General features: G+C 44.3%; 1 protein-coding gene across 1 annotated transcript; it reads left to right on the forward strand.

Annotated features, from left to right (window-relative positions):
* Positions 1-13509: 13509 nt before the first annotated feature.
* Positions 13510-14830, forward strand: LOC123440067 (GATA transcription factor 15-like). The gene is made up of 2 exons (XM_045116657.1): positions 13510-14160; positions 14327-14830. Exons 1-2 carry the CDS (start codon positions 13777-13779, stop codon positions 14639-14641), a joined length of 699 nt encoding a protein of 232 aa, XP_044972592.1. The 5' UTR covers positions 13510-13776; the 3' UTR covers positions 14642-14830.
* The last annotated feature ends 1216 nt before the right edge of the window (positions 14831-16046 follow it).

Raw genomic sequence — 16046 nt, forward strand, 5'->3', positions numbered from 1 at the left:
ACAAGAGTAATCGTTCGCTAGATAAGAGGAACTCTTCTTTCGAAGATCATCATTGATTGCTTTTAGGAACTCATGCTCTTGCTCTAAATTTTGCTTCTCGAATCGTAGATTCTCATGAGTTCTTGCAAGATCTCTATTATCTTCTAGAGTAGTTTCATGAGCTAACTTAAGAGTGTTGAATTATTTAGTTAGTCATTCAATTTCTCTCTTATCATCATTATTCGATTTCTCTTGACTAGCATGAAAATTAGCAAGTTCATTTTCAACATTATCACTAGTCTTATCAACGACCAAGTCATCTTCTCCTAACAAGTCATCCTCATCACTATCAAAGTAAAAACACTCGGGGTGTGATACCTTGGGGACTTTTTCCATGAAGAATTTCCAATCCCTTCATTTGGTGAGTCAAATAAGTCGTAGGAGTTGGAGAAAACAAGTGCAATGCCGGCAACACCTTCATCTTGACTGTAGTTAGACTAGGAGTGATAGCTTCTCTCGGATTGGTTGTCAAACTTGGAGCCAGAAACCCATTCACCAACATGATCTTGATTTCTTCTTCTTGAACTTCTCTTGGTGTACGTGTCCTTGTTGTACGATTCTCTGCCTCTCCGGGAGTGTCTTCATTCATAATGATCTTCTCTACTCCTTGTCTCTCTACGAGGTGACTCGTCTCTTGAGATTCATCTTCTGGGTGATTCTTCTCTTCTTTTGTGGGGAGCCGAGCACTCATTTGAAAAGTGTATGGGCTTTCCATAGTTGTAGCAGTTTTGGTCACGACTAGACAAACATTTCTTATCATATCTTGAGCTTGAGCTTCTCTCTTTGCCTCTAGTCTTGTAGAACTTGTTGAACTTTCTGACCATGAGGATGATCTCTTCATTGGTAACAAGGTTGTCACTTGAAGTAGTGGGAGCATCGACTGAGGTTTTGTAAGCATCGCTTGACTTGTTGTGCAACTCATCTTTGTCTTTGAGAGACATTTCATGAGCAACAATCCTTCCAATGACTTCAGTAGGCTTGAGATCTTTGTAGTTGGGAATCATTTGGATTAATGTGCACATGGTGTCGTATCTTCCATCCAAAGCTCTAAGTATCTTCTTGATGATGAATTTGTCGGTCATCTCTTTGCTTCCTAAGCCGGCAATCTCATTTGTGATGAGAGCTAGCCTAGAGTACATCTCAGCGACTCCTTCACCATCCTTCATCTTGAACTTATCAAGCTAACTTTGAAGCACATCCAACCTGGATTCTCTGACAGAATTAGTACCTTCGTGCATATCAATCAAAGTACCCAGATTTCCTTTGCATTCTCAAGGCGACTAATTTTGTTGAATTCCTCGGGACACAAGCAGTTGAACAGGATGTCAAATGCTTGAGCATTGAATTGCTGCATTTTCAATTCTTCCATTGTGGCATCACGATCTGGTTCTTTTCCTCCTCCGAAGAAATATCCTTGCACACCAACACGAACAACAACCCAAACGGCAGGATTATAACCAAGAATATGCATTTTCATTTTATACTTTGAACTAGCAAAATTAGTGCCATCGAAATATGGATCTCTACGGTAATAATTTCCCTCACTAGACGCCATACTCTCCTAGTTTGTGAAATCAATGTAATGGAGACCAAAGCTCTGATACCACTTGTAGGATCAAAAGTATGTCTTGAGGGGAGGAGGTGATTAGACTACTTGACAAGATAAAAACTTAGCCTTTTCCCAATTTTGAGTGCGGGCCAAATTTAGCAACTATGAATAGTCAAGTACACCCTACACATGCATATATAAGAGTATTACAACGGAAAGTAAACATGCAAGTGTAAATAGAGGGTAAGGTAGGGAGATCAAACGCAAAGGTTGACACGACAATTTTTGGCATGGTTTCGATAGGTGGCGCTATCGTACGTCCATGTTAGTGGAGACTTCAACCCACAGAGGGTAACGTATGCGAGAGTCCATGGAGGGCTCCACCCACAAGGGGTCCACGAAGAAGCGACCTTGTCTATTCCATCACGGCTTTCATCCACATAGGACTAGCCTCAGTCATGGTAGATCTTCACGAAGTAGGCGATCTCCTTTCCCTTACAAACATCTTAGTTCAACTCCACAACACGAAGCAGGAGGCTCCCAAGCAACACCTAACCAATCTAGGATGCACCACCCTCCAAAAGTAATAGATGTGGTAGAACGATGAACTCCTTGCTCTTGTGCTTCAAAAGATAGTCTCCTCAACACTCAATCACTCTCTCTCGGATTTGGCAGGGGTAGGAGAGATTGATCTTGTGGAAAGCAATTTGGGGAGGCTAGAAATCTAGGTTCAAATGGTTGGAATGGAATCTCTTGATCTCGACACATGAGTAGGTGGCTCTCTCTCAGAAAAATGGATCTGGCAAGTGTAAGTGTGTTCTGAGTGCTTCCTCTACGAAAGAGAGGTAGGTGGAGGGGTATATATAGGCATCTCCCAAAACCCAACCATTACACCATTATTGGCAAACTCGGTGAAACCGAAATGTTAATCTCGATGGTACCGAGTGCACAAAATGTGGCAACTTTGTATTCTTGGTGAGACCGAAATATGAATCTCGGTGGTACTGATACGGTGACCTAGACAGGATTTCCAAACTCGGCGAGACCGAATTCAAACTCGGAATTTCTGAAACTTGAAATTAGCTTAACCAAAAGTTGGCCGCCCAATCTCGGTGGCACCGATAGGAATGTTGGTTTACCGAGATGGTGGGGTTGACATAGGCTTTATCTAAGTGTAAAATCGGTATAGCTGGGTGGGAAATGTTGGTGGCACCAATTTTTCTTATGTGGCTTGGGACAAATATATTTGTGGGTAAGTGGTTGGGTATTTTTGGTGGCTATCTCTAAGAACTTGAGCGACCAATTCATCATAATACCTCATACCCTTTTAATAGTATTGGCTTTCCTATGGACTCAAAGTGATTTCTCACAAAGTGTAAAATGAAGAGTCTTCTTGCTTGAAGCTTTAGCCAATCCTATTCCTTCCTTGCATAAAAGGGGCATCTCCACACAATCCTATAGCCAAAGCATCTTTGAACTTTTCTAAAATGTACTTGAATAAATTCATTAGTATAATGATGCATATGTTGTGATTAATTACCAAAAACACCTTAGGGAGCAATTGTGCTTTCACTCCACGACAAGCTTCAAGATCTCCAGGCTCAAATCTTTGATCTACAAAACCAAAACTCTGAGTATGAATCTTGTTTCAAGAGGATGAGTATAGATGCAAGTTTCAGTATCCCAGAGACAAGCTCTTCCTTCTTCAACAGGGAACCTATGCCATGGAAGACAGAGGATAAGCATACTGCACCATCACAACCATCACCTAAGAAGGACACGTGAGTACATGGGTATGATCACCACACTTAGCTTGTTCCAAGCTTGGGGGAGGTGCCCCGGTATCGTATCACCTCTAAAAACTTCAAATGAACATCCGTTTTGTGTGCTCGTACCGCTCATGGAGCGACGGGGAGGTCATTATCTTCCATGCTAAGCAAGTTATTCTCAAGACGAATGTTTATTCACTTGTAATTGCACGAGAGATGCTAGTAAAAAGGATTCCCAGTCGTGCATAATACAAAAATAAATAAACAAGAACTCCCCCAAGAAAGATGATTGTTTGGAGGGCAGTCGTGGATACGGCTATCCATGGAATGTGATTTAATGGTTGAGGGGAGTAAAATTTCAATTCTGTTTGGGAACCACCAATAATGTGATTAACATGGAAGATATTGAAAACTCTGTTGTGATGTTGACAGGAAAGGCACACCACTCAAAAATATATTCATCTCTATTTTAAACAATGAGCTCTGGCACCTATGCAAATCCCTGCTTCCATCTACGAAGGGACAATTTATTTACTTTCATGTTATTTACTTCTCATGTTGAGTCAACTTCCTAATTCCAACCTTAATCTACTAGTTGGCAAGCATCATGGGGTAGTGAAACATCCAAACATATATATCTAGTCAAATATATTTGATCATGATTCATTATTGTTGACAATTATCTTCATGATAAGTATGTTGGGAGGCGAAACTTTAAGCCCCTATCTTTCTCTGTGTTCGATGGATGTTGTTTGTTCTAAAAATATGCCTTGAGTATTAGCAATCATAGAAGGTTATATGGTAATTGAGTATGTGGATCAGCTCTTATTTATACTTGATGATGCATTGAATTGTTTGATGACTAAGAACATATGATGTTGAGCTTAAGAGAATGCATTGTTTGAACCATGACATGTGAATCGATTGCTACTCAACCATGATGATTTTTAATAAAAAGTTGCTGGTTATGATGCTAGAAAAAGTGATTGGAATTATCATTGATCAAACTTATATACTATGCTAGCATTCACACTTCATAAATTATTTCTTTTATCATTTACCTATTCGAGGACAAGTAGGAATTAAGATTGAGGATGCTCATACGTCTCCAACGTATCGATAATTTATGAAGTATTCATGCCATATTCACCTATGTTTGCAATAATTTTATATGGTTTTGATGCACTTTATAAGACTTATTTAGAACTAACCCGGACTGACGCTATTTTTAGCATGATTACAATGGTGTTGTTTTTGTGGAGAAAACGAAAGTTCTGAGAATCTCCCAAATCTTTTTTATATTTTTTTTTGTGGAGGAAATAAGCAATACTCGAGCGAAGAACCATCGAAGGCGGGCCACGAGTGGGACACAAGCCAATAGGGCACGCCCCTAGGCTGCGCATGTTGCCTCATGGGGCCCACGTGGCTCCGTTTGGCATGATTCCACCGCTGAAAAATCGCATATATACGACAAACCCCACAAGTAAAAAAGAGAACTTCTGCTCCGTCACCGCAACTCTCTGTATCAACGAAAAACCAATCTGGATATGTTCTAGTACCCTGCCGGAGAGGGTAAATCATCTTCGGTGGCCGTCTTTATCATCCCGGCGGAAGCCATGACGAGGAGGGAGTAATTCACCCTCATGGTTGAGGTTTTGTACCAGTAGATATGTGTTTAATCTCTCTCTCTCTCTCTCGTTTTTGAGATGTCACGATCGCTTTGTGTGTTTGTCCCTTTCTATTGTTGTGATGAATTGAATCTTTCACTTTAAGACCTCGTTATGTTGGATTGAATATTCAAGTTTGAGGACACTTGATGTATGTCTTGCATGCGTATACCTGTAGTGACATTGGGGGTATTCAAGTGATTCATTGGATATATGTTAGGGCATGAACTTGCGGATTCCGGTGACCTTGGGGATCTATGCATAGGGGTTGATTGCACGTTTTTCTACTATGTTCTCTGATAGAAATCTTGGGCTCCTTGAAGTTCTTTGTGTTGGATTGAATATGATAGATCTGAAATTGTTGGATGCATGTCGCATAATTTACCCACGGATACTTGAGGTGACATTGGACTATCTAGTTAACATTAGGGTTGATTTTTATGTATAATGGGTGTTACTCTAGTACGAACTCCAGGACTGTTTGTGACACTTATAGGAATAGATCAAAAGATTGATCAGAAATAATAACATTGAGGTGGTTATACTACCTAGACCAATTTCATCTTATTGTTCTCCGCTAGATAGGAACTTTGGAGTGATTCTTTGTTGCACGTTGAGAGATGATCATATGATTCTACCATGTTAGCATTGTTGAGAGATTGCACTAGCAAAAGTATGAACCCTAGGCCTTATTACCAAGCATTTATACAATGTTTTTCTCAGTGTTTTACACTAGTTACCTTGCTGTTTATATATTTTCAGATTACAAAAACCTATATCTACTATCCATACTACACTTGTATCACCATCCCTTTGCCGAACTAGTGCACCTATACAAATTCCCATTGTATTGGGTGTGTTGGGGACACAAGAGATTTTTTGTAATTGATTGCAGGATTGTTTGAGAGAGATCATCTTTCATCCTACACATCCCACATATTGATAAACCTTAGGTCATCCACTTGAGGTAAAATTTTAGTGTCCTACAAAACTCTGCGCTTGGAGGCCCAACATAGTCTACAGGAATAAAGTTGTGTAGTAGACATCAGGGGGCGATGACTGTGGAAGCTGAGCAGTGTGATGATCTGGGTCCGGGCTGCAATGATGGGGGTGGCTGCAGGCGCTGGAGGAGCGTGGGCATCATAACCCGAGCTTCTGTGCCTCTTTGATTAGTATGATTGTAAATATGCTTGAATAGGAAAACCACATGATTGGAATGATATGCACATTCAAATCCTACACGATTTGAGTTTGTTCGATTGCATTATAGAAAAAAAGGAAAATTGCAAAGAGTTGAGGTGGACGCTAAACATTCTATGAATGTTATGCAAATGATTTCTTAGAATGATTTTCTATATGATTCTATCTTTCGAATCAAACGACCAATGGAAAAATTTGTAAGAGTTAAAATTCTATGATTTTTTTAATCAAGGTGCCCTGAGAGAAAACGTGGTACCAGTTGTGGCCTATCGTGCACTTTATGAGGATTGCCATACACTTTATGAGGAGAAAGGAAGCTTGTGTGTTGTAATGTGCTTTGAGATGATGCAGGATGTTGCTTCACCTGAGGATGGCACCGAGGTTATCGTTGTGCAAGAACAGACGAAAGTTGGTATTGAGAAAGCATGTGCTTCATCGACAAAAGTGGTGAAAATGACTAATCAGCGACCTCATGTAAGGAATATGTATCGTCTATGTCATGTGAGAAATTGGAGGCGCTAGAGTCCATAGTGTTGATGGTTCCTATGGTCGATGACATTGTGTTGGTGGTTTAGGTTGATGATGTTGATGAGGACAGTGAGTTGGTGCTTGCTACTAAGAGCATCTCAGTCGACGACAACTACATCAAGAAATACAATGAGTTTTATGAGAGTAAAATGTATAGAACCAGCACATTAGTATCCTAGCTCTGAGAAAACCACCACTTTACAGAATGTGACACGTTGCACCGCAGGGAAGAATTGACAGTAGAAAAAATCACTAAATGCAAAAATGAGACCATTTTGACGTGGCAGATCGCGTTTTGGCCGACACTGGAGGACACCGCGTCGCTAACGACCGTTGGGACTAAGCCGGTCGGCCCGTTCCCTAAAGGGAAATAGTGTCATTGCCCCACTCTCCCATTCGCTTACTCTGCCTCGCTCCACTCTGCGCTGCCGCCACCGCAGCTCAACTCACCACCGCCGCCGCAATGCCTTCTTTGGCAGACTCATAGGATAGTACCGACAACGAGATTCTCAACTTCACCGGCGAGGTAATGCCCGTGTATTCTCTCTATTTTTACAGCGTAGGGTTAAGGATTTTAGATCGGGGAATATCGTTTTGTTACGATTTTAGACGGATCTAGGGTATTTGACCACTCTCAATTCCTTTTGGATTCAATCCAGCACCTCCTAACCATAGATGACTCGGACTTTGAAGGAGATGTGGAGATGAGGGAGGCAAGCCTTGTTGAGTGCTACCACCGGAAAACAGCCTAGAAATTCATAGCACTCGAAGGTGGCATAACCGGGAGGAGGTTTTATGGGTGTGGTCGGGATGTAAGTTGCAATCACTATGATGATTTTCTTATCTGAATTTGTTAACTGTTAAGATCAAATTTATATGTGTTGTCACGATGTAAACTGCTTTGTGTGATCAATTTTGTTAATGGTTAATGGTTAATCCCATATGAACTGCTCTCAAATTTGTTAGGAAAAACGAGCCAAGTAATTGTTTTTGGTTTTGTGAAGATGAAGTGAAGTGTTAATTCTGTAGCTCAACTATTTAGGTATTCTGAGGCCTAACTAATACAGACTCATTTTCTTGCAGATTACCAATTGTGGCTATGTTCAATGGGTGGATATGGAGTATCTGGAAGCTACTAAAAAAGCTCTAAAGAAGCTTTGGGCAAGATATAAAGATTGTTATTCTACGAGGATCAAAGAAGGTATTGATCATGCACAAATAGTGCTTAAGCTTGAACGGGAGGTTAAGACTGCTACCCTACAATACAAGAGCCTACTTGTTGAAGTTAACAAAATGCTCAAGCAACAAGTGGAAAAGAGGTATCAACAAAGTCACAAGAGAATAATGTAAGAGGATATTGAAGGCTTGCAGAAGGAGCTGGACCATGAGCAGTATGTCATTGAGGATGCGAAGTCCATTCAGAAAGCACAAGGAGATGTGATAAGGAACCTAAGGACTCAGATGCACGAGTTGAATAAGGACAGGGATATCAATGGACTCAAGAAGGAGATGTATATGCTCAAGACTTGACTACAAGACCACAAGAAGGATAAGAAACAACTTATCAAGGACAAGATCAAGGTGATGCAGGAGAGGAATGGGTTGTAGGTGGAGAAGAAGAAGCTAGAGATAGCCATTGCTGAGGTTACGAAAGTTGGAGAAATTCACAAGGGCAACCTGAAGAAGATCAAGGGGATTTGTGATTAAGACTTTGTCATTGAGCTTAGTGGCTGAGAGTTAGTCTTATCTAGTGTTGTTGTATGCACTATGCTATCTATCTGCTTTAATTCATGTTGTTGTAAACACTATGATACCTACTTATGTGTGAGAATTGTTGTAAGCGTTGCCATATCTATCTAAATTGCTCGTATGTTCAATGGTATGAACTATGACCTATGTATCAAGTTTAATCTGGGTGTTATCTATTGTTTTATGCACTATGATACCTATCTAGTTAATTGTTTGTGTGTACTATTTATGGATAGTACTCCACTTATCTGTCATGATGTTGCCAAGATGGATAGAAGTAGCACAACGCTGCACAACACTTGCGCATAATAAGTAGAGCCAAGATGGAGTACTCCAAGATGGATAGAAGTAGCATAACACTACACATGGAGTATAACAGGTCGCATACTCTTGCATAAGTGTGCATAATAAGTACAATTCATATGACTGGTTCATAATAGAGGTAGCATAGTAGGTAACATCAAGGACCCATATGATTGCTTGCTAGATAGCCTAAGAGTTGAACACATTGTTTGCATTAGGCATTACAAACTTAGATCAGTAGATCTACAAAATGTACCACCAACATCATTAGTTTCTTGGTGTTCCATGGTCTGTTGTATATATTGGCCTAATACATACTTAGTATCCAAGCAACCACCTCATTCCTCGACGATTGACTTGATCTTGTGAAGTTTCTCCTTGCTACCATGCCCACCCTTAAGCAATTCAGTAATCACACTCTCAAGGTTCATTTTCTCCTCTTGAAGAACATCCCTGTCCTCTTTGACCTCCTTCATAGCCTTCCTTGTGATCCTAATGATATCTGCCCGGGAAGACAAGATGCACCTCTGCTCATTGGCCAGCCTCATCTTCTCCATCCTCAACTCCATCTTGCACTGCTCCTCTAACTCTACAAGCTTTGTCTTGACATCTTCATGATGCTTTGTTGCATTCTCAAGTTCCATATGCCGCACCTTTCCATCCTGCGAATCAAACAGCTAGCCAACTTCCTGAACCATGTCATTGAATTGCTTGGCTAAGAATTCATTCTACTTCTCCAGTTTGGCTAACTTTTGTCATAAGCATGTCTATCCATCACCCTGCCATAGTTCTGGGCATGAAACATCTCCCACAGTTTTGTCACACACCTGTGAATTATGACAAGCTAGTGACCATCAACCCACTCAATCACTCTAGAGTCAATACCTCCCCTGCAATAGTTGACAACAGAAACTATAATTCATTTAAAACTACCTAATTCATTTAACATTACCACATTCAGTAAACACCACTATATTCAGTATAACACCATTGTATTCACTTAACACTACTACATTCAATTAACAATAACGATTCGGTAAACAATAAGCTCATCAATTAGTACCTACTTAGCACATCCATAGAATCTTCTACGTGTGTTTATGCCATAGAAAGCAACACATTTCCTACCCCTAAACTGGTGAAGCTTGCACTTGATCTCGGGATGAGTCACCATGCCACAAAACGAGGAATCAATAGTAGTATTTGGTTTCTCCTGCATTGAAAAGATATCTTAATTAGTCAATCCAGAGAGGAGGGGACAGAATGGAGGATCTAAAAATGGCACACTTTGCGCGCTAAACTTGTCAAACCCTAATCCTAATTGAAAGCACTCTATACAACCCTGCTATCCACGTCCATGTTGTTGTAGGTCTACTCCTCCTCGCCGCTTTCTTCGAGATCTCTCCAAGATGCCATTGCGGCGGCGAGGTTAAGCTGCGACGACGTAGAAGGGGGCGACACAGAGGAGAGCGAGGCAGAGGAGAGCAACAAAGAGGACATCGAGGTAGAGTGAGCGAGTGGGCGAGTTGGGGAACAACATTGTTTCCTTTTATGGAACGGGCAGACCAGCTCGGTCCCAACGTCCGTTAGCGACGCGCCATCCCCGAGTGTCGGCCAAAACACGATGTGTCACGTCAAAATGGTCTCATTTTTGCATTCAGTGTTTTTTGCCACTCACAATTGTTTGTTGCGGTGTAAAATATCACGTTTTGTAAAGTGGTGTTTTTTCGAGAGCTAGGTCACTAATGTGGTTGTTCTATGCATTTTACTCGTTTTATGATTTTCTTGACAAATGGGTTCACGGGCGGAGCTAGGATTGCGCCAAGCCCCGGGCCCCAGGCTGCTACACTACGAATTCAGTGTCGCTACAGTATCCTCAGATGCTACAGTATACAAAGCAAGTATTCTCCGCGTCCCGGGCCCAGCACCCCTCCTCGGGGCCTGGGTCCTCGATCCGCCACTGAATGGGTTGGCTGATCAATCCGGATCCGACAAGAGAACCAACTGCCTCTTTAAGTCGAAACTAAACAAGGAGAAGTCGAAGAAGAACAAAATCAATAAGAGTGACGTCATGTGAAAGACGTCCATAATCTCATGATGGAGGGTGCTTTGTTTTTATCGTTGTTGGTGCTTGTAAGGAATTATTTTGTGTTATACATGTGTAGAGGGATGTAGTTGTTGTTTGTTGAGATGACTATGGTTTATGCTTTATGACTAGAACGTCTATGAATTATTTGTATCGTTTTCATCCCTTTTTCTGTAAATTAACTCGACAACTATCAATTTAATGAAAAAGTCAGTGGGGCAAAATTTGTCCCTTCGCTTAAAAAAAAGGAAAACGTGGTAGCGTTTGAATTAAATGAACCAAGCCTAAAGCTATCTGATCACTACGTGGTCGAGCATATTATTATGGTTATTTAGCAGAATAAGTAAAATGGTTCAAACCTCGAGAGACGAGAACAACTGGGGGGCACCATCGCTTTCCAAGAGATGCCGTCCCCATCCCCCTGTAATCAAAGGGCAAAGAGAAGGGACGAGGGATTCAGATATCCCAACCAAAGGACACCAATCTCTAGGCTTAACTCTGGCAGTGTCGGGACAACTTTTTGAACGACGATCTCCTCGGGCGGATTGCCTACGCAGGAGAGCTCTCTTTGCTCGCAACACCGCAGTAGTAGCACCAGCCACCAATCGTAGTACAATACTCGCATATCCTGCTTTGCGCTCGTGCTCCTCCTCTTGTTTGTTCTGCCGTCTTATTTTAGGCCCTCCTCGACAGTCCACATATGCAGCAAACAGATCGCCACACGAAGCACAAGGCGTACAATCCCTGCCAAAGACTGGGCATTAGGCTGCTAAACAAGAGCTCACGGAGGATAACATTGTGCTTGAGTTGCGTACCTGGTGTTTTGAATGGGGTCTCCATGGTTTCAGTTTCCAAGACCGACCGGCCCGGCTTGTTTAGAAGGTGATGAAAATACTAGTACTAGTATACTCACAAGCAGGACCAAACATGGTTTAGGCCCCAGGACGGAGTATATGCTTTGGGTAAGGTGGTGTCGGCTCGCACTTGGGCCGTTGGGGGATGATGGGCTCCACGGGCTTTCCCTTTCTCTGGCATCGCTGCCTGCTTCCTTTTGACTTGGCAGGGGAATTAGGCAGCCTGCTTACAACACCAATCACAAAGGAAAGGAAAAGAAAAACAAACCCCAGCAAAAGAAAAGCCTCACTATCACTGGTTAAGTGGTAATATTGCTCTACTCTTTATGCAGGAGTAAGTAGCTAGGAGGAGATGGAAGAGGAAGATGGAATGATCAGGCTAGAGGCGTATCGGATCCCCGTAGCGTGGAGCAGAGGGAGAGGCAGGAAGCGAGTGGAGTGGAGTGATGTAACCTGGGTTTGCGTGCGTGGAGGTTGGTGCCAAAAGGCGGGATCTTCTATGCCTGACCGCGACTGTTCCTTGGACCGATGATCGGATTCGATTCGACGGGGGACTTTATGGAACTCGGGGGAGCCATGATGGATTGTTTCGAGCGGGCGGCCAATTATCTCCTCTCACTCTCTCAATCTACTCTACTCTACTCTACTCGGCCCGCGCCCGCCAGCCCGCCCGTCTTTTCCTGTGTTCCCTCCTCCTCATCCTCGCGTCGCTCCTCTTTTGCTCTTTTGCTTCTTTTGATTGATTTCCTTCCTCTTTTATTTTCCCATTCCCATCCGCCCTTCTTTCGCTACGTCTCCTTTGCTCTTTAGTTTCCTTCTTTCTCTGGGTTTGGAAGCCCCTAGCGCTTCCTTCTTGACCTAATCATGTGCCCAAACGTGATCTTCATGTACACAAACACCACTACCACTTTATTATTAGCTCCACCAAGTTCATCTTCAGTTTTTTTTTGCTGTACGCGCGGACGGCGTATTGTATACATGCAGATGTAGATGTAGATGTAATTTGACATGATCGATGCATGCATCGGTCCAGATACACCGCGCACAGTCAAAGCTCAGAAATTTCGATCCGTCGTGTCATTGCAAAATGACACCCCCAGGGCTCCCCATGGATAGAAATTAAAGACCCGAGCCGACCGGCCGGCCTGATGCAGCGCACCGCAGGCTTTCAGGCATCGCTGCGACGCTGCCCGCCTAACGGACGCATGCATGCATGCCATGCATCGTCTCCTTGTTGCTCGCTCATCACTTACTCCGTGGTGGATAGCCTGGCCCTGGCCTGGCCTGGGATCCCACAACCGGCTCAGAGGAGGACGGAGGAGGGACAGATCGAACTGTGCCCCTCGTGATCGGCAAACTCCAATGGACTCGTCGTAGTTGTACGAGCGCATGTCAGTAGTAGGAGTAGACTACTACTAGTACTACCACACCACCACAACCAACATCCCTCCTCGAGAGCCTCCACGTCCCCCTGCATATGTGTGTGTGTGCATGGGGGACTGTTCCCGGTTTCACGTGGCCTTCCTTTTGACCGAGCGCCACATCCTTCTTTGACCACTCCCCGGCCCCACTCCACAGGCCCATCGCATGAGATTGAGATGAGAGTAGGAGCCGCTGCGGCATGGCATCGCGTCTCGCGCCCCCGGCCGGAATCCAAAATCGGGTCGGCCCAGGTTGGTTACCACGTAAAAAGCGAGCCAAGCCAGCCGGCCACCACCACCACCGTACTCCCACGTCGTCGCTATAAGAACCCCAGGATCCCGTACCCTACCTCCCACATCCATCCACATGTGCCAAACCATCCAGCCCACCCCCTAGTGTGTGTTCCTCTTACTGTTAGTGGCCGCCCATCTCCACATTCCAACAACAGACAGACACCCCCTACGTCCTGTTTGTTGGAGGTTTGGTCTCGAAGCTCTCCCTCTTCATATTAATCTTCCCTTCCCCCGATACCAGCAGCACTAGAGTAGATAGATTGCCTTCTCTGTTCCATCTATTCCTGCAAGTAGCTAGCTAGCTCCTACTAGTCAAGATGCTGCACGAGGCGGCGCCATGCACGTGTGGGCTGCTCTACGGCAGCTGCGGCGGCGGCTGCTCCATGCTGTTCGCCGCGGCGCCGGGGGACCACCACTACTACACCAAGCAATGCGTCGACGACGGCTCCTACGCCACCTACGGCGGCTCCGTCGACTGCACGCTCTCGCTCGGCACGCCCTCCACCAGGCGCGCCGAGGCCGGGGTCCGTGCGCCAGCGGCCGGGCTGCCGTGGGAGGCGGTGCCCAGCTGCAACGGCAGGCAGGATATCGGCCCGGCTCGAGCGGATCAGAGCAATGCCGGCGCCGCGTCCGCTCGCCGGTGCGCCAACTGCGACACCACCTCCACCCCGCTCTGGAGGAACGGGCCTCGCGGACCAAAGGTGCGTGCGTGCGTGAGCTGATGATCATATTCATATACGTACGTGGCCGGACACGTACCCAGCGACGCCATGCTGCCATACATGCATACACTGGCTTACTTACGAACAGATATGCATATCCATATATACGTACTAGTACTAACGAACCATCGGTGCATCTGTGCAGTCATTGTGCAATGCGTGTGGAATCCGGTACAAGAAAGAGGAGCGGCGCGCGGCAGCCGCAGCGGCGGCGCCGACGGCGCTGGCGTCGGAGAGCGGGATCGAGTACGCGTACGGGTACGCGCGGCAGCAGCAGCAGCAGCAGCAGCAGCAGTGGGGTTGCTACGGCCCGGCCGTGGCGAAGGCTGCGTCCTACGGGATGTTCGGCGACGCGGCGGCGGAGGACGGGCCGTGCCTGCCATGGGGGCTGGGCGTCATGCCCTCATCGCCGGCGTTCGGGTCCGTCCGGGAGATGACAAGCCTGTTCCAGTACTACTAGCCATAGCTCGCTCGCTCGCTCGCTCTCTAGGGACTTTCTTTCTTTCCCTCTCCCCTTTTAAGTAACAAAGAAGATGCTGTGCTACTTCTTTTTGAGGGCACGCAAGATGCTGTGCTTGACCAACGACCCGGCTGCGGCTGCATGAAAGTTGAAGCTGAAATGAAATATATCACTCACCAGTTTCTTTCCTCCCGGCCGTGTCTTGTTTCCTCTTGTTGTGTGAGATGATCCTTTATCTTTCTTTTCTTTTCTGAGCCGACGTTTGCATATACTCCTCCATGATAGTATATCTAGACCATCTTTCCATGATGGATGGATGGATGCATGTCGCATGATGATTACGGCGAATGGTACATGTCCTGCTTTGCTAATCATCACTGTGTTCATTGGAGACCCCGTGCACAGCTAGATAGATTTGCACCTTTTGCTGGCTCGGCGCCCAAACGGTCAATCATCGGTAGCTGCATACATCAGGGCCACATAAACGTGGTACGTACAGGCCCTGCTTTTTATAGGGCTTCTCAGAGGTGAGGCTCCGTACTATCTTCCACTCTCGCTACGCTGCTGCTACTGCCGCTATAGATTAGCATTGGTTTAGACTTTAGAGCAAATCTGATGCCTTATATTCGCAGCCTAAATCATTTGGACCGCGCTTCATAATTTTTGAACTTTGACAAAGGAGGTTGTACGCAAGCTCAGATTCAGCATAGTCCAAACTCTATATTTTTGCGGACCCATCGGTCAGCGTCTATGTCCGTTCTTCACGTAAAGACATTGAATTTTCATTCAATCACACAGATATTGCAATTCATTCAGTCACATAGGTATTGCAATTTTATTGGCATTCCGTTCTACATCACATATACATTGCACTTTTCATATATGGAAGTTGCTTTTACGGTTTTACCATAACATAACTGAAATTGAAATTGACCAAGAACAGGAAATTGAAATGTGACATATTCTCCTGTTTCCTCCATTTGGAAATGACCTCACAAGGGAAGGGGAGGCTTTGCCTGCTTCCACTTGTGCTTTAATACAGTCTAAGCCTCTGTTTTTAAATATTATTTTTTAAGATTTCACTAAGAGAGTACATAGGAACAAAATGAATGAATATATAATATAAAATATGTCTATATAGATCTATATGTAGTCTTCTAGTAAAATTTCTGAAAAAAAATTATATTTAAAAACAAAGGGAGTATATACCAACGGGCTTCTCCATAATGGTTGATTCCGTTTCGGCAATTGGCGGTGTCCTTCACGTGAGGCTGAGAAGTATTTTACATACTGCTTTAATACCGATGTATTTTGGGAAACCAATGTATATGTTGTAGCCCTAAAACGACGGCTAACACATGTTTGAAGCCCACTCACCCACTCACTTTCTTTTACCATGTCTTTC

This window comes from Hordeum vulgare, chromosome 3H (genome assembly GCF_904849725.1).
Source record: "Hordeum vulgare subsp. vulgare chromosome 3H, MorexV3_pseudomolecules_assembly, whole genome shotgun sequence".
NCBI classification, from domain to species: Eukaryota; Viridiplantae; Streptophyta; class Magnoliopsida; order Poales; family Poaceae; genus Hordeum; species Hordeum vulgare.

Bases quoted from the DNA above. Each gene is read 5' to 3' on its own strand.
- LOC123440067 (XM_045116657.1), top strand. From the start codon at position 13,777: ATGCTGCACGAGGCGGCGCCATGCACGTGTGGGCTGCTCTACGGCAGC. The intron at 14,161-14,326 runs GTGCGTGCGTGC...GCATCTGTGCAG, and splicing joins ACGGGCCTCGCGGACCAAAG to TCATTGTGCAATGCGTGTGG.